At 39.6% G+C, this 19,338-nt stretch overlaps 1 protein-coding gene and 1 long non-coding RNA gene across 2 annotated transcripts in view; one reads left to right on the forward strand and one right to left on the reverse strand.

Moving 5' to 3' along the window:
- Positions 1 to 636: 636 nt before the first annotated feature.
- Positions 637 to 13,545, reverse strand: TAT (tyrosine aminotransferase). The gene is made up of 12 exons (XM_038538424.1): positions 13,402 to 13,545; positions 12,554 to 12,800; positions 12,309 to 12,413; positions 9,527 to 9,594; positions 8,080 to 8,238; positions 7,545 to 7,683; positions 6,872 to 6,924; positions 5,536 to 5,688; positions 4,569 to 4,697; positions 4,157 to 4,240; positions 3,325 to 3,423; positions 637 to 1,826 (listed from the first exon to the last, which is right to left on the reverse strand). Exons 2-12 carry the CDS (start codon positions 12,786 to 12,788, stop codon positions 1,686 to 1,688), a joined length of 1,365 nt encoding a protein of 454 aa, XP_038394352.1. The 5' UTR covers positions 12,789 to 12,800; positions 13,402 to 13,545; the 3' UTR covers positions 637 to 1,685.
- The window catches only part of LOC106558857, a 36,425-nt gene continuing 25,968 nt past the window's right edge, over positions 8,882 to 19,338 (forward strand). Inside the window, exon 1 of the long non-coding RNA XR_005360116.1 lies at positions 8,882 to 9,711. This is a non-coding gene — a long non-coding RNA (uncharacterized LOC106558857). The remainder of the gene's footprint in view (positions 9,712 to 19,338) is intronic.

The following is a 19,338-nucleotide window of genomic DNA, read 5'->3' on the forward strand; positions in this document are numbered from 1 at the left end:
AAACGTAAATTTTAGTGGGAACTCACTCCATGCGGACATTCGATGTTTATTTTTGTAAAGGAAACTAACTGGGTGTGACTGGCAGGGTTGAGACCTGATGTGTCTCTTCTATAGATAAGGAAAATTTCTCTTAGTGACTAATCTCCAGACTGAAGATGGTATGCTCCTCCTCCCAACCTCGCAAGATAACTTGATGCTTTCCTCTAAGGGAAGTTGTGAGGGAAAAACTAGTCAACTGTGCCTAAGAGGATATGCAGGCAAAAGGCCCCTAATGAAAGATATTTAATACCTCTCATTTCCTGGGTCAACTGAACCCATTCAGTTTCATTCACTAATGAGTGGTTAGTGGATCCAGAGCATAGGAATTTGGGACCAGAGATTGGAAATTCCAAAGAGTTGAAAGTGTGAAGTCAAAGGCCAGAGGTTTATAATAATAAACTTCTTAGTTTGCCTTGTTTGTAAAGTAGGAAGCCAGAGTTGAACTCCCAAATAAAATGTTTTAGGCATAGTGTTTCTTAAATAGCTCCAAAGGTCAGTACATGGACAAAGAAATAAATAAAGCATCAATCAGACTGAACAATGAACAGCACCTGGAAATATGAATTCCCCACAGAGGAGAAAAACCACACCACAAAAGAGCATACTTAGTAAAATTTATTTTTTTTAAAAAAAGAAGAAAAACAATAATTTATGCCCTTGGCAAAATAAAGGATCTTGTCAATATAAATGTTTCTTAGAAAACATATGAAAAGATAATATAATATATATATCAATAAATCAATATCAACATTACAGCAAAAGCAATGATTCCATAAAAATGATAGGATATTTCTGGACCTTATACCACAGTATTTCTGGAAGGTCCTATGATTCCTCCTTTTTTTTTTTAAGTATAGATGTGCCCTCATTTTAAGTAATCCTGATGTACACATATCTAAATTTAGAAAGTCCATTGATTACCTTTACAATCAATAATTCTATTTATGTATGTATGTGTGTATGTAATCTCTGCACCCAAAGGGGTCAAACTCATGACCCCAAGATCACGAGTCACATGTATGGACTGAGCCAGCCAGGTGCCCCATGTAATCAATCATTCTTCAAAAAAAATCAATGAGAAGGTTTCTGTAAGGGATCCGTCAAATCAGGAAATTTTGCTAATGTGTTTAAAATCCAATTAACCAAATATATGTGTTCCCAACGTCTTTCGTTATAGTTCTATTGCATAAAGCGAGGTATATACCTGAAGTGAAGCAGTAACAGAATTGGGCCTTAGACCTGACTGGAGAGTGTGTTCTTACTGATATAATATGAGGAAATGTTTGGGGACACAAATTTTCTCAATCTCTTTTTTTCTCTCATCATGAGCTTTAACTTTTCTTGTCTCTTCCACTTTCTAGTAAATTTTGCTCACCTCGTACTCTCAGGAGAAAAGGAGGAAGTCATATAGGAGGGGACATATTCAGGAATGAGTGAGTCACTCCAGAGCAGAGTGAGAGGAGAATCTGGGATTCAGAGTGTGTATGTGGACATAGCTAGGGGAAAGCACGAGCCATTCTGAACCCCTGATGTGCTTTCGAGGCCCCTCTCCCAGTAGGGGTGCCTGATTCCTCTTAAGGAACAAGAGCAAGGCCTAGTCCAGCCCTCCCCAGATGGGGCACCTACTCAAGAGAATGGACTTGGGCCTATTTGTCACACTCCTCCTGGCTCCCTTCAGCACAATGGTAGTGCAGCTCGCAGAACTCCTGGATCCGGCTACAGGCCTCCAGCATCATCACTTTGGGGACTGTGATTACCACTCGGAAGAAATTCGGGTACTCGAAGCACTGCAAAAATAAGAGCCCATTATTCTCATAGCAATTGAATCTGGTACTAAACTCCCCTAAAATGACCAGGGTCCTAATCAGCAAGAAGCAGCGATGTCATTTATTCAGAGCTATCAGTTTACTCAGTTACACTGTGGAAGGTGAAATGAAATGGTGTCACTTTTGTCACAAGGTTTTTTGTTTTTGTTTTTTGTTGTTTTTTTTTTTTTTTTTTCAATTTATTTATGATAGGCACACAGTGAGAGAGAGAGAGGCAGAGACACAGGCAGAGGGAGAAGCAGGCTCTATGCACCAGGAGCCCGACGTGGGACTAGATCCCGGGTCTCCAGGATCGCGCCCTGGGCCAAAGGCAGGCGCTTTTGGGATCCCCTTTTGTTTGTCTTTTAATGTTACAAGGTTTTAAAATGGAGCCAGGAGGTCATTGAGGAGATGGACTGTATGCACCTCTTCACCAGTGAAACTATGAACTTTTGAACTAGGCCAAACCACAAATCTTACAAGGACTCCTTAGTTACTTTTTTTTTTTTTTATAATTATTTTTTTTATTTATGATAGTCACACAGAGAGAGAGGCAGAGACACAGGCAGAGGGAGAAGCAGGCCCCATGCACCGGGAGCCCGACGTGGGATTCAATCCCAGGTCTCCAGGATCGCGCCCTGGGCCAAAGGCAGGCGCCAAACCGCTGCGCCACCCAGGGATCCCTCCTTAGTTACTTTTTACTGCAACTTGCTATAGTAAGAGACTGCTCAGTGATAGTCTTAATAACCAATCATATTTAGCCAAGATTAGTTTCCTGTCACCAAACAATCAAAATTCTTTATAAACAATATATACAAGCATTCCCTTTTGTCTTTAAAAACCCTTGACTTTGGGCATCTAGGTGGCCCAGTCCATTAAGCATGTGCCTTCACCTCAGGTCATGATCTCAGAGTCCTGGGATTGAGCCCCACATCGGGCTGTCAACTCAGTAGGGAGTTTGCTTCTCCCTCTCCCTCTGGGCTTACTCTCGCTCTCTCTCTCAAATTAAAAAAAATTTTTTTTTTCTAGAGAGAAAGGCAGAGACACAGGCAAAGGGAGAAGCAGACTCCCTACTGATGTGGGACTCAATCCCAGGACTACAGGATCACACCCTGAGCCAAAGGCAGTTGCTCAACTGCTGAGCCACCCAGGGATCACAAATAAAATCTTAAAAAAAACAACAACAACCTTTCATTCCAGGGGGGTTTGGGGGCTGGAGGGTGGGAAAACTTGTGGGACAAGCTTGTTTCCCTTCACCTACAATGTATGGCCACAACTTTTCTTCCCAGTACAGATGAGATAATGATGGAGGAGAAACAAATTTTAAATAGAGGCCACAAGACACATCAGTTTAAATCTTATCAAATAAGAATACATTTTCTTGGCAGATGAGAAAAATCAGGTTAAAGACCAGCTCAGGGAGAGCTCCTGAGGCTCTAGAAACGGTTGAGAATGTCCTGAGAGAGACAGAAGCACTCACCGTGGCTGGGAGGCAGTGGACTGATTGTTCAGCAACTAACCGCTCTGTGAACTCCACATCATTCTCAAATTCTGGGAAATGTTCCATCTCAATTCCAACCTATACCAATAACGGAGAGAGGCAAACTTATCAGAAGGAGGGAAAAAACAGGCCAACTCCCTAAGCTATAAATTAAGGTAGGGACTGCTCTAAAAAAATATCTTGGAACTCTACTACTAGTAGCTAAGAGTTCTAACACTTAGGAGCTCAATGAATTTTTCATAGGGAAGAGAGGATATATTTATATTAATATTTTAGTTTTTTGAAGCATTCCTTTCTGGACCATGATAAATGAGAGCTACAAACAGAATGCCAGTGTTTCTCTTAAAAAGGCAATATAAGCATTATGGGCCAGGCAATTCTTGACTGCATGGAACAATCCCACCCATTGGAAAATATTTAGTATCCCCAGTGCACAAAATGCCAATAGCATCCCCTCACACACTCGCCCCAAGTCATTCTGCAAACAAAATTCCCATATATTCTCAAACACCTCTAGGGAACCAGTATCATTCCTAGTTGAGAAGTACAATCATGTGGAAAACCTCTTATTTGTGTCTTATATCTTCTCTGTATCTACACATAAAATGATTTTCTGAATTGAGGCATTAAGTCATTTTAAGAGGGTTCTTTTTTTTTTTTTAACACTGAGGTTAAATCATGTTAGTGGGACAATTCAGAACAAGGTGATTCCTAAACTAACTGGCCCAGAAACTTAGCTGGTTGTCTCTGTGAGTGCTGCAGACTGGATTCTGCTTGCCCCACAGCAAATGCTTGCCACCCACATACTTACCATGAGGTACATGGCCCCGGAAGGGCGGACTGGCCGGAGTCCAGGAATGGCAGCCAAAGCTCCATAGCAAAGATCAGCATTGGACTACAAGAGGAGGCAGAAAGAGGTCAAGGATCCAGATTTAAGTAAAAGAAAACCAAAAATAGAGCCAACACTGAAGGCAGGTAATTTAAGCCTGCTCTGCTGGCATAAGGAGTCAACGAGAAAGTCCTATCACCTGAAGCCTTTGGCCAGGAGCAGAGTGAATTGCCAATGAGAGAAATGTAAGGGTAGATGGTTGCACTGATGCCACATAATGGAACCGGAAGCCCCATAGTGGAATATTGCTGCAGAAATGAGGACCCATTATTCCTAATTCCACTGGTGGCTTTCCCTGAGACTTCCAAAGTGGAAGGCCACAGGCTGCCCTTACCTTCAGGAAGCTCAGAGTATTTTGGTAGAACTCCTGAGGGGTGCGACGCAGGATGCTTTTCAGAGCTCCCTGGACGATGGTGCAGGGCCCCAGGATCCTCTGACTCAGCTTCACCAGCCCATCTCGGATCTAAAGTGCCCCAGCAAATGTATTAATTATTTAGCCTTCCTTAAGCATTCCAGCTTTGGGGACTTTTGTTCTGACCTTTTTTTTTCCCATTGGGTTTTTAATCTCTGGGGAAATGATGGTCCTAGTGGATCAGACCACCTGGGTTTTTGCCCAGCTCTGTCACACACCTCCTGTGTGACTCCGGGCAAATTAGACAGCATCTTAGTGCCTCATTTTTCTCAACCATAAAATGTAGATAATACTAATCCTGGCCTTGTGGGGTTGTTATGAGGATTAAATTAAAAAGTATATTTTGAAGCACTGGCACACTGTAAGCCTGCAAACAATACCTGGTATGATTAGAGCTACAGTTTCCTTTTTTTGTGATCCTAAAATTAGAAGCAGATGGAGGGATCTCTGGGTGGCACAGCGGTTTAGCGCCTGCCTTTGGCCCGGGGCACGATCCTGGAGATCCAGGATCGAATCCCACGGCGGGCTCCCTGTGCATGGAGCCTGCTTCTCCCTCTGCCTGTGTCTCTGCCTCTTTCTCTCTCTGTGTGTGACTATTATAAATAAATAAAAATAATTAAAAAAAAAAAAAGAAGCAGATGGAACTTCTTCACAGAACCAGGTATAAGAAAACTGAGTTCTGGAAAGGAATAACTAGTACCATCTTAAGGGCATCTTTCCAGGCACTCAGAACTATAGGGCCAAAAACAAAGAGGGAAAAAACAACTCTACAACAACAAAATCACCTCCTAACCACTGTGCATACAAAGTATAATACACACACACACACACACACACACACACACACACACACACAACTAGACATACCATTTCACCACATTGCTCTTACCTCATTGCCAAAAATGTCTCTTCGGTCATGGATGAGGATCCAGCCCAACCTCCAGCCAGGAACCAACCAGCGCTTGGCCAGCCCTCCACAGGACAGGATGGGGACGTTGCTGCTCAGGGTAGCCAGAGGCTCAAATTTGGAATCCGAAAACACCTGAGGAGAGGAGATGCTTGTTAGAGTTGTCTTCTGGCTTACTTTCCTCCAAACCCCATGCCTCCCACTCTTTAAATTGTATAACTAGGGAGAGGGCCTTTCTCATTTCTGGGCTCATTTCTACCCTGAAGCATGACTAGGAGCCCAACAGACTTTAAAGGAGACTATCCTAAGACATTTAACCTGGTGTTTGGTCTGGATTAAAGGAAGCCTACAATGAGGACATTGACCCTAGCCTGGGAATATGTACAACTCAGTGAAGCTTGCTCTAAGGAATGAATGCCTGTTGGAATTAGAGATCTAAAAATAAAATAGAGGCCCACAACGTGTTGTCTGAAATTCCTGGGCTCATATTTATTGCAGAATGCAGAACTGTTTGGATTTTGGATAAGTTATGTAGCACATGTATCAAATATTATGTAACACCCCCAAGGGCAGTGTGGGACAGCACTTTTAATCAAGCATATTAACGTTTTTCTCTCCCTTTCCCTACATTTTTGACAAATATATGGATCTGTGAGATACATAAAATATCTACAAATATCTTTATATCAGGTTAAATCAGGTTTTTCTACCAAATGAATTTCAAAAATAATCAGATTTTCATAGCTTTTTGGACTTCAAAAAACTGGCGAAGGGGTCGCAGATCTATATGTACTTTTTTAAGGGGAGAAAGAGGAGCAGAGGGAGAGAGAGAGAGAATCTTAACCAGGCTCCATGACCAACACAGAGCCCAACACAGGGACTAGATCTCACAACCCTAAGATCACGACCCGAGCTGAAATCAAGAGTCAGATGCTTAACCAACTGAGCCACCCAGGCGCCCTAATCTATTTATACTTTTAAGAGTGGAGGGATACTGGGACTCCTGTGTGGCTCAGTGATTGGGTGTCTGCTTTCTGCTCGGGGAGTGATCTCAGGATCCAGGATTGAGTCCCACATTGGGCTCCCGATGGGGATACTACTTCTCCCTCTGCCTATGTCTCTGCCTCTTTCTCTTGGTGTCTCTCATGAATAAATAAATAAATCTTAAAAAAAAAAAAAAAAGACTGGAGGGATACTGATTTGCTGCACTGAAATGATTAAGAATTACTTCTGGTTATTCTAGATGCCACCTCTAAAGGCCCTGTGAAATAATTTGGAATTGAGATTATTGTATTGATATACCCTGCCCAAGACTTACCATGTCTCCATAGATCTCATCAGCTAAGATGGGGACGCACTGCCTTGCAGCCACTGAAAATAAGAGAAACAATCATTTTTAAGGTGAATTGCCTTAGCAATTAATATTTACCAGGACTTATTTTACTTTGCATTTCATGTTTGTGTGTGTGTGTGTCTGTGTGTGTGTTTTAAAGATTTTATTTATTTATTCATGAGAGACACACAGAGATTGAGAGAGAGAGAGAGAGAGAGAGAGAGAGGCAGAGACATAGGCAGAGGTGAACCAGGCTCCATGCAGGGAGCCCGATATGGGACTCGATCCCAGGACTTCAGGACCATGCCCTGGGCCAAAGGCAGGCGCTAAACTGCTGAGCCACCCAGGGACGCCCTGTTTTCCTCTTTAAGAACTATAAATTCTTCTTATACTCTTCCAGGGTACAGAGCCTAAATCTGCCATTTAGTCAATGGATATTTCAAACCTTCACTTCCACATATGGGGATGAGGCAAATGTTTCCTTTTCTCCTTGTAGACAACTTCTACCATTCCAGTGGCACACTATTTACTGGAGACCCCAGTGGAGCTCCTGCATTTCCATCCTCAGCTAGGAACTGACTCTTTTCTCATTCCAGGAAACAGATAAAGGATTCCATCCCCATATCTACTCCTATCAAATGAGGACTGATACACTTACCAGCCAGAATTTTCTGGAGATGACTTTTACTGAACACTGACCCACAGGGGTTTGATGGATTATTAACAATGAGACAAGCTGTCTTTTCATCAATCAGAGATTCCAGTTGTTTCAAGTCAATTTCCCAAGACTTCTCTGGCTGGGGAGGGAGAAAGGGTGAGATTAAGATGATTCTGAAAAGTTTAAGGGGAATACTCACCTAACAGTGTCTTCTAAATAATAAAATGTGTTTCTGATCCCACCACCCACTTCCAGATCTTTCTGTGCTAAGATAATGGTCATATATTTTTATGACGTAGTAATTGAGCACTTGAGTCTAAAATTAAAAAGTTGGGCAGCCCTGGTGGCGCAGCGGTTTAGCGCTGCCTGCAGCCCGGGGTGTGAGACCCAGGATCGAGTCCCCGCGTCGGGCGTCCTGTGTGGAGCCTGCTTCTCCCTCTGCCTGTGTCTCTGCCTCTCTCTCGCTCTCTCTGAATGAATAAATAAATAAATCTTTTAAAAAAACTAAATTAAATTAAATTAAAAAGCTGTTTACCAATAAATTGTAGAGTTTGACCTCAATTCCCATCGATTCAGCCAAAGTCCTGTAGAGAGAGAAACCAGGTCTCGGAACTAGGATGTTTTGTCCTGGATTAGCCAATACAGCTAAACAAAGTTCAATAGCCTGACTGCAGCCACTGGTCAGAATGACATCCTGTGAAGAAATAAAAGGTTTAGTTTGTTAGGGGTTCCAACAGCAACAGGGGAAAAGAGATTGTCAGGTGAGTGGGAAGCAATAATAAACTTACTTTCCAAGTTCTCAGTAAGGTGGTAAGGACTGTACTAAGCCAAAATTGAAAGAAATTAATATATTTATGTATGTCCATTTCTAAATTTTGAAAATGTTGACCACTTAAAAGACAAAAATTACTTGGGGCACCTCATTCAGTTAAGCAGCTGGCTCTTTTTTTTTTTAATTTTTTAAATTTATTTATGATAGTCACACAGAGAGAGAGAGAGAGAGAGGCAGAGACATAGATGGAGGGAGAAGCAGGCTCCATGCAGGGAGCCCGACGTAGGATTCCATCCCGGGTCTCCAGGATCGCGCCCTGGGCCAAAGGTAGGCACCAAACCGCTGCGCCACCCAGGGATCCCCAGGCAGCTGGCTCTTAATTTCGGCTTGTGCTATGATCTCAGGGTCATGGGATTGAGCCCCGAGTCAGGCTCCACATTCAGAAGGGAGTCTGCTTGAGATTCTTTCTCTCCCTCTTCCTCTGTCCCTCCCTGCTCGCTCTCTCTCTCTCTCTCTCAGATAAATAAATAAATAAATCTTTATTTTTTTTAAAAAAAGAAGTAAATCACTTTGAAAAAGACATGCCATTTGTGACTCATAGGCTTCCATGAGAGATCATTATGACCTTGGACTTTTTCACTTGGTTATTTAATTATTTTTGACCAGAAATTTGAAGCCTGACTCTTCTCTGAAATGCAGTCTGAGGGCACTTCTGTCAAAAAATATCAAACGCACACAGTAGACAACAGAGGGATAGTGGCATTTAAACTTGGCACCACCATCATTTCAATATGCCATAGCATCTCGATCTTCCCAACTGAGTGAACCTCAGGAGAATGAGGGAAGCTACAAATTTAAGAAAGATTCTATTGGTAAAATCTTTAAAATGTTTATGTGGTGTTTATAAATTACATTTTTTTAATGATCTTTTGCAAAGAATCAAATATAGGGGAGCCTCTGAGTTCTTTGAGTCTCCTTAAGACAGGACACCACATAAGTTGTATGCAACATCATTATCATACTATAATATTAAATATAATCATGGATTAGTGGCCTCACTATATGAGAAGTCCTCAAATTGCTACAGGGAAATTCTCCACACCTTTTGTTACTACCCCTGCGACCATTTATTCCTTGTGAAATAGAAATGAGGAAAAAGGTACAGTTTGCCCAATACTGTTTCAGAGCTGATACACTGTCTAAGGCATACCTTAGCTTCCAGGGGTGCCTCGGGCCGGTGGTAATACGAAGCAATCTCCTCCCGACTGGATAAGTAGCCTGAAAGAGTGGAAGGAAGAAGCCGGAAGTTTGCATCTGGCAACTGACCACTATGCCCTAGAGTCCAGAGGGCTTCCAGCTACCTTCTGCCCCTGCTTAGAGCACAGTTCTATTCAGGTTAGTTCTCACCCACAATGGAAAAGAGAGACTGACTTTATGTTTTACATTTTTATAATAAGTTCAAATGTATGTATGAAAAGTATGTAAAGTTCAAATGTATAATAATAAGGAGAACTTTCCAAACTATGAAATACTCTGCACCATCTTGGTTACTGTGATTGTTTTATTTTTCATAAAAACAGAAAGATTTAGATTATTCCTAATCCCTTCCAGGGACTATGTTTTTTGAGAAGTTATAATCAGGATGCCTGGGTGGCTCAGTGGTTGAGCATCTACCTTCGGCCCAGGTCATGATCTTGTGGTCCCAGGATTGAGTCCTTCACGGGCTCCCTGCATGGAGCCTGCTTTTCCCTCTGCCTCCGTCTCTGTGCCTCTGTGTGTGTGTGTGTCTCTCTCTCATAAATAATATAAATAAAATTTTTAAAAAAAAATTTATAAGCAATGCATTCAATACATTGGGTCCCTTTTAAGTTTTTTAGATCATATAAGATACCGATTAGGGATTTTGTACAATTTTTTCTTTCAAATTCTATTCTTGGACAACATTTCCAAATGTTGGCTTATGACCTTGAAGTAGAGTCAGCATCACACAAATTATGTTTTGCAAAATTTCTTTCCAAAAAGATTCCATTCAATCATAAAGTCCAGATGCAATATTTCACAATATTCCACATGGTAGTTAAAGATAAATGTCTTTTTTTTTTAAGATAAATGTCTTGAAGTTATATAAATCAGCACTTCCTTAATTATTAATAAGGAAGAACATTTTCCTAGATATATATTATGATCTATATTTCCATTAGCATGAAATGTTCATATTCTTGAATATTTGTCAATTGGAGAATTGGTTCTGGTTTTTCAGGTTGAATCAGTTCCCTAATACTTTGGGGATAAAAGTTATAAGCTTGTTTTATTTTTGGTCTTATTTTGTTTTTATTTTTGTTTTATGAAACTGTATATATAATCAACCTAAAAATTATGTCCCTCAGACCTCTTTGAAGTGTTTTTGAAATTCTATTTTAGCATAAAACTGGATTTGTATTCTATGTTAGAAATATGTACTTAGGGGACACCTGGGTGGCTCAGCGGTTGAGTGTCTGCCTTCAGCTCAGGTCGTGATCCTGGGATGCCAGGATCGAGTTCCGCATCGGGCTCCCTGCACAGAACTTGCTTCTCCCTCTTCCTGTGTCTCTGCCTCTCTCTCTCTGTGTCTCTCATGAACAAATAAATAAAATCTTTTAAAAAAGAAAAAAGAAATATGTACTTAGGTTTTGCATTTGCAACAACATGGATGGACCTATTGGGTATCATGTTAAGTGAAATAAGTCAGAGTGAGAGAGATAAATTCCATGATTTCACTTATAAGTGGAATTTAAAAAACAAATGAATGAACAAACAAAAAAAGCAAAATTAGACCCATAGAGAACAAACTGATGTTTGTCAAAGGGAGATGGGTAGGAGGATGGACAAAATGAGTGAACAGGACAGGAAGATACAGCTTCCAGTTATAGAATGAGTAAGTCATGAGAATAAAAGGCACGGCGAAGGGAATATAGTCAATGATATTGTCATAGCGTCGTATGGTGACAGATGGTAGCTACATTCTCAGTGAGCACAGCATAACATATAGAGATTTTGAATCACTATGTTGAACACCTGAAACTAAAGTAATATTGTGTGTCAATTATATTCAAATAAAAAAATAAAAATAATTTTTATTTTTTTAAAATAATTTTTAAAAAAGAAAACATGTTGCTAGGTGTACAGTATAGACAGTGTGGAACACTGAAATAAAGTCAAAGGATCATGTATTTTATTAAAATGTCTAATGTGGAAATATTTAATAGATGGAGACAGTTACACCTAAGTAAGAATAGGATATGAAAAAAAAAAAAAAGAATAGGATATGGGCAAAATGGGTGAAGGGGTCAACTGTGTGGTGATGGATGGTAACCAGGCCTTTGGTGGTGATCACTTTGTAGTATGTACAGTTGTCATATTATAAAGCTATACATCTGAAACATATATTTTAAAAACACCTAAATAAGAATACTTTCTTTCTGTCAGAAACCACTTTCTAACCTTCAAGAGGACAGCCTATTCTTTATATTCTAGTTTATTTTTATCTCTTTAATCTGAGACAGTTACGACTGCATTTGAATGTGATTAGAACCATAGTTAACTGTCGAATGTATAAAGAAGGAGATATAAAGCCAAGAAGCTATTAACATAGTGCAATAAGTAAATTAATTTAGGACCTAGAGGACTCAGTAGACAAGCAGCTGCAACTAACCTCAAGGCCTTCATATGAGAATTAGCAATGATAGGATAGGAGTGCTATGTGAGAAATAAGTATGTGAAGGGAGCCAAGAGAGGAGGGGCTGGTGCGCCAAAAAGACCAGGAAAAAAACTGGACTTTGCTGGCTGTGTTTGAGCATTCTAAGACCTCCCCAAATCCAAATGACCATTTTACTTTAGCCTCTCTTTAGGAACCATGCATCAAGGAAGCAAGGGAGAACTGCTAGAAATTTATTCCTAATAGAAGAACACTAAAGATTTGGAAGCCACCAGAGGGAGTCTCAGGAGAAGCTTACCAATGGAGGGGGCATAGCCGTTATACTTCCCCGAGTCCAGGGCATCTTTCATTGCCTGTGTAACTTCAGGGTCTGTAGGCAGGTTTCCGAACACAGTAGGGTCGCCTTTTCGTGGGAGAGAAAAAAAAAAGCCACCAAGATGTTACTCTTCTAGGCCCAGTGCTCAGACATCCCTTCTACTCCTATCTTCTCCAAACAGTTGTGAGACACAAGGATCGCCCCTCCCCAGAGTGTCCCCAACTCACCAATAGACAGAGCAATTGTGGCTTTATTTGGATTTGGCTTCACCTTCGAGCTGTCCACGATGGCCCGGATGGGGTTGAAAGTTTTGTTAGACATGTCTGAAGGCCTCACAGACCATCTGGCCTTCCTGCCTTTCATTTTTCCTGGCAAGGAGCTTCTCCCACCAATATTGACATGCACATCCAGGACTGAGGGGAGGTTGCTGTTGCTGTTCATCTCAATCACATATGGGTCCATCACGAGCGAAGCCTATGGGGAAAAGGATGTCCCTGAGACACCAAGAACAGAGCACCATCCTGGGAGGCTATGTTTGGACCTAAACATCAGGGTGATTTCACTAGACATCTTTTTCCAAACTGCACTGTTTTGCTACATTTCTCATGCTTTCTTGTGAATGAGGGGAGTTTTAAGACTTTGTCCTGAGACAGAAAATAAAGTAAGAACCCACTGTATAATGTTAGCAAAGACCATCCCATTGCATTCTTATCTACTGTGAGATTTGCTGTGTACAACCCTAATGCCCATAAAAGTGCTCTGAGTGAAACCGAGGGGAGATGACATGAAAATCGTGAAATCATCAAAGACTATGTGTTGCCTCCTTTCAATGCGAAGGCTACCCAAGAGTCTCCTAATGCTTCAACAGACTGTGTCTTGCCCTCTGCAAAACCATTCTATCTGCAAAACCATTCCACATTGTTAGAAATTTAGTGTTAATCTTGTCATGAGTAAAAATAAAGCCCTATTCCATAAGTATCTTACTGCTCTGTGGAAAAAGAAGTTAATACACCATAAAGAAAAAAGCATACATCCCAATCACCACCACCAGATTAGCTGAGGCTTGAGATTTTACCTTCTAACTGAAGGACAAACAGCCTCCAAGTAGACAAACCTGGAAGCTCTCTTGATTCTTCTCTACCAGGTCACAGCGACAATGGCCTCAGATGCAATTCTTGACTCCTGAAATAGTCTGCACAAATGGGCGTTGGGCCTGGAACTTTTGTGCTATTGGTTAGGGTGAGAACTGGGTGGCCAGCCCTCCCTTCCCTCCCCTCTTCACTTTCTGCTACTTCTCACCTCTAACCCTTCCCCCACCCCCACCACCAGATCAGGAGTTTGTCCTCACTTCAAATATCTGGAATTCTCGGTGTTAACTCTTTCTGAGCACTTTGTGAGACATTTGAGAGGACTGTCAGAGGTATAGTTATGATTACAATTGGCAATTTTTATTAAATCTCTTTTGGTACAAAACAACATATTAAAAAATGTTTACAGTACAAAAATGTGTAAAATAGAAAGTGAGAGTCCTTCCTTGTACCTCTATATGCCCTATTCTCACTGCCGGGGATAGGCAGTGGTAATGATTTGGCCATTTCTATCCATTCACCAAGATGGAGTAGGAGGTGGGTAGGTAGATATATGATAAATACATAGATACAAGATAGATACACAGACATAAATCATAGATTTTCAAAACACCGAAGGGATCAGGTTCTACAATTTGTTCTGCAACCTCTATATTTACTTCCTATATCTTGCACTCCTTTCCCTGTCCACGAGATTCTACGCCAGTCACAACAAAGTGGGCGGTTGAAACAAATTAAATCCTACTCAACAAATACCTAGAAGACAGTGTGGTCTTCGAGGCAACTAAAATCTGTGCAATATTATCTTGTCCTGTGAATTCTCCTTCATTTACCTGTATGGAGTTATTGGGAGAATAAGATGTCAGGTGAGATCTAAACAAAACAACTTCGCTAAGCACACACAGCAGAATTCTCAGCATTCTAGTGAGCCTATGACTAATACCGTCCATTCAAGGGTTAAAAGAAGCCTCAGGAACTCCATGGCTCAAATCCTATCTGTTTATTTATTGGAAGACAAAGGGTTGTTACATAAGTTCTTTCTTCTCCATTTACTTTTGGGTGATTCGAGTCTCCAGTGGGGTTGAATAACCTTTTATTTTTCTGGACCTTTCATCTCTTAGTACTTTGAAGAACTTATCTAACACATTGCCTTCCCCACTCCAATGAAGCAAGCGTTTGCCACTTTGTCTTACCAGTGGAGCAGCAGAAGCACAAGGCAAGAACAGGAAGCCAGTCAGGTCAAAGAGAATTTAAGTTCTAAAGCTGGAAGCCAGATACCCTGAGCTAGAGACCTAGGGCTGTTCTGTTTCAAAATGCAAGTACACAGCCCTGTTTGTACAACATCCAAAGACACGGAGAAGGAAAGGGTTGTCAGTTCTGCTATTTGGCACCCTACAGCAAAAGGCAAATGGCTTCTTTGTTTTACTAAACAGCAGGTAAACATTGTACAGATAGGTGTATACTTCACAGGCTGGACAAGGCCTAGCCTTTGTGTAGCTGCCAGCATAATGAGAACGTGGTATTGTTTCCAAAGTCCACAGATTTTTGTCAAGAGAGAAGACTTTTCTCTCCCAACTGCTTTTATTCCACCACCACCTCCATTTGAAATATAATACATACGTACCGGAGAATAGTAGAAAAAAATTAAAAGCATTTATAATCCCATCACCATTGTTAACACATTAGTCTTATTCTTCCCCTACAAAGTTGATATCTTCTTCTAAATCCATATTTTTGAAAGTGAGATAAAATTCATGTAACAAAATATTCAGTTTTCTTCATTTCAGAATATAAGATTCAATGACTTTTAGTACACTCGCAGCGTTGTACAACCATCACCACCATCAAATTCCAAAATATTTTCTTTTACTCTTAATTTTTAGTAATTAAAATCCTCATATAATAAATTCAAATAGGGATGTTTATAGACAAAGCTCTGAACACCTTTCCCCACAACCCCACTCCATAGAGATGGCCGTGTTAGTCATTTCTTGTATCTCATTAGTGTTTTCTGTTTCTATGCAATACTTATATATAGCTGGTTCTAAAGCTGTTTGAAAATTTGGGGAAAAAAATTGGATACTATACATCTGTCCTATAGCTGCACTGTCCCTTATGGTAGCCACTAGTCAAACGCAGCTACTGAAAAAAAAAAAAAAAAAAAAAAAAAAGGCAGCTACTGAGTACTTAAAATGTGGTTTGTTTAAATTGAGACATGGTGGAGGGAGGGGGAAAAATAAACTGAGACATGGTGTTGGTGTAAAACACACACCAGGTTTTGAAGACTTATATAAAAAGAATATAAAATATCTCATCAATAATTTTATATTGACTACATACTTAAATATTTTGGATATATTGGGTCAAGTAAAGTATACTATTAAAATCAATTTCACCTACTCCTTTTTACATTTTAAAATACTTCTGCTAGAAAATTTGAAATTCAATTATTATGTGGTTTCCATTCTGTTTCTATTGAATAATGCCTATAAGCTTGCCTTTTAAAAAATCTTAACATGTTGTCTTGACATCCTTTCCATTTTCATACTGGAGATCAATTCCATTCCTTTTAATGGCTAAATAGTATCATTTAACCATTCTACTCTTGTTGGACATGGGGCAGCTTCTAAATTTTTTTTCTCTTACAAATAAAGCATATTAAACACACTCATTATTAATGACTGAGAATTTTTATAGGTATCCTATTCCTTATGGGATAGTTTCCTAGAGGTAGAATCACATTTCACATACTGAGACACCTACCAAATTGATCAATTGATGTACTATAGAAAGAAGAGACAATACAGATATGTCTTATTTTGACAACCTACCACTCAAAATTTAGACTTTCAAGGATCCCAGCTCCATCCACATGAGACTCAGGTTCAACTCTCCCTCCCACACACTCACATAGTCTATGGGCTTTGTATCCTGTCCTCGCCTGGAAGTTAACACAGAAGGGTTAGACTATTGAGATAATCCACTCTGGGTAGCAGCAATGTCAACCCACTTTTGTCTCTGGTTCTCAGTTCTTTTTCATTGTTTGGTCCCTGGTGTATTCCCTTTTGTATTTTTGGAGCTCTGTCAGGGGTTTTGTTATATTTTATCCGACATTTCCAGATATATATTTTTAAGTTGAACTGTAGTTGACACATATTGTTACTTTAGTTTCAGGTATAAAACAGTGATTGGACAACTACATGTTATGCTATGTTCACTACAAGTGTAGCTTGTCATTACAAGATTATTACAATATCATTGATGGTATGTGTCCTATTCTGTGTGATCTATTCATTCCATAACTGGGAGTCTATACCTCCTACTCCTCTTCACTCATTTTGCCCATCTTCCCATTCCCCTCTCCTCTGGCAACCATCAGTTTGTTCTCTGTATTTATAGCTCTGATTCTGCTTTTTGTTTGTTCTTTTTAGATTCCACATGTAAGTGAAATCATGGTATTTTTCTTTCTCAGTGTAACTTATTTCACTAGCACGATACCCTCTAGGTCTACTCATGTTGTCCCAAATGGCAAGATCTCATTTTTTATGGCTAATATTCCATTGTGTATGTGTGTTGTGCATGTGTATCAAGCTTTCTTTATCCATTCATCTATCAATGGACATGGGTGGCTTCCACACCCTGGCTACTGTAAATAATGATGTAATAAATGTAGGGGGGGTATATATCTTTTTGAATTAATGTTTTCATTTTCTTTGGGTAAATACCCAGTAGTGGAATTACTGGATTGCATTTCTATTTTTAATTTTTTTTTAGAAGACTCCATACTGTTTTCCACAAAATTTTTTTTGAGAAGACTCCATACTGTTTTCCATTGACTGCACCAATTTACATTCCCACCAACAGTGCATGAGGGTTCCTTTTTTTTTTTTTTTTTTGAGGGTTCCTTTTTCTCCACATCCTCACCAATGTTTGTCATTTCTTGCTTTTTTGTTTTTATATATTTTAGCAATTCTGACAAGTGTAAGGTAGTATCTCATTGTAGTTCTTTGGTTTGCATTTCCCTGATTAATGATGTTGAGCATCTTTTTATGCATCTGTTGGCCACCTGCATGTCTCTTTGGAAGAATATCTATTCTGGTCATCTGCCCATTTTTTAATCAGATGATTTGGGAGTTTTTTGGTATTGAGTTGTGTAAGTTCCTTGTATGTTGTATATCAATCCCTTATAAGATATATCATCTGCAAATATCTTCTACCATTTAGTAGATTGCCTTTTCATTTTGTTGATGATTTCCTTCACTGTGCAAAGGCTTTTTATTTCAGTGTAGCCCCAATAGTTTATTTTTGCTTTTGTTTCCCTTGCCTGAGGAGACATATCTAGAAAAATGTTTCAATGGCTGATGTCATAGAAACTGCTGCCTATGTTTTCTTCCAAGAGTTTTATGGCTCCAGGTCTCACATTTAGGTCTTTAATCCATTTTTAGTTTATTTTTATGTATGATGTAAGAAGATGGTCCAGTTTCATTCTTTTATGTGTAGCTGTCCAGTTTTCCCAGCACCATTTATTAAGCAGGCTATCTTACTCCCATTGTATATTCTTGCCTCCTCTGTCATAGATTAACCATGTAAGTGTGGGCTTATTTCTGGCTTCTCTACTCTGTTCTATTGATATATGTGTCTATTTCTGTGCCAGTACCATACTGTTTTGATTATTATAGCTTTGTAGTATTTCTTGAAATCCAAGATTGTGATACCTCCAGTTCTGTTCTTCCTTCTCAAGATTGCTTTGGCTATTCAGGGTTGTCTGTGGTTTCATGCAAGTTTTAGAATTATTTCTTCTAGTTCTGTGGAAAATACTATTGATATTTTGATAGGGACTGTAATGAATCTGTAAATTAATTTGGGTAGCATGAACATTTCACAATATGACTTCTTCTTATCCATAAGCATGGTATGTCTTTCTATTTGTTTGTATCATTTCAGTTTTTTTCATCGATGTTTTATGGTTTCCAGAGTACAGGTCTATCATGTCCTTGGTTAAGTTCACCCTAAGTTTTTTTTTTTTTTTCTTTTGGTGCAATTGTGGTTGTTTTTTTTTTTTTTTTAAGATTTTATTTATTTATTTATTTATTTATTTATTTATTTATTTATTCATGAGAGACACAGAGAGAGAGAGAGAGAGAGAGGCAGAGACACAGGCAGAGATTGAAGCAGGCTCCATGCAGGGAGCCCCACGGGGGACTTGATCTCAGGTCTCCAGGATCACGCCCTGGTGGGAAGGTGGCACTAAACCGCTGAGCCACCCGGGCTGCCCCCTTTTGGTGCAATTGTAAATAGAATTATTTTCTTAATTTCTCTTTCTGCTATTTCATTATTAGTGTATATAAATGCAAAAGATTCCAGAATATTTTGTATCTTGCAACTTTATTGAATTTATTACTTCTAATAGCTTTGTGTGTGTGTGTGCGTGCGTGTGTGTGTGTGTAATCTTAAGAGTTTTCTATGAATAGTATCATGTTATTTGCAAATAGTGATGGTTTAACTTCTTCCTTACCCATTTGGGTGCCTTTTATTTTTCTTCTCTGATTGCTGTGGCTAGGACTTCCAGTACTAAGTTGAATAAAAGTAGTGAGAGTGCACATTCTTGTCTTGTTTCTGAGCTTAGAGAAAAAGCTGTTTTTTCACCATTTTGAGTATGATGTTGCTGTGGATTTTCATATATTGCCTTTATTATGTTGGGGTATGTTCCCTCTACACCCACTTTGTTGAAAGTTTTTTATCATGAATCAATGAATGTTGAAATTTGTCAAATGTTTTTTTTGCATCTTATTGAGATGATCATATGATTTTTATCCCTCATTTTGTTAATGTGGTATATCACATTGATTTGTGGATATTGAGCCATCCTTTCATCTCCAGAAAAAATCCCACTTGATCATGTTGAATGATCCTTGATATTGTTG

The sequence above is a fragment of the Canis lupus genome, chromosome 5, assembly GCF_011100685.1.
Source record: "Canis lupus familiaris isolate Mischka breed German Shepherd chromosome 5, alternate assembly UU_Cfam_GSD_1.0, whole genome shotgun sequence".
Classification (NCBI taxonomy): domain Eukaryota; kingdom Metazoa; phylum Chordata; class Mammalia; order Carnivora; family Canidae; genus Canis; species Canis lupus.

Bases quoted from the DNA above. Each gene is read 5' to 3' on its own strand.
- TAT (XM_038538424.1), bottom strand. From the start codon at position 12,788: ATGGACCCATATGTGATTGAGATGAACAGCAACAGCAACCTCCCCTCA. The intron at 7,684-8,079 runs GTAAACAGCTTT...CTCCCTCCCCAG, and splicing joins TCAAACTCTACAATTTATTG to CCAGAGAAGTCTTGGGAAAT. The intron at 4,698-5,535 runs GTAAGAGCAATG...GGGGCACTTTAG, and splicing joins GAGACATTTTTGGCAATGAG to ATCCGAGATGGGCTGGTGAA.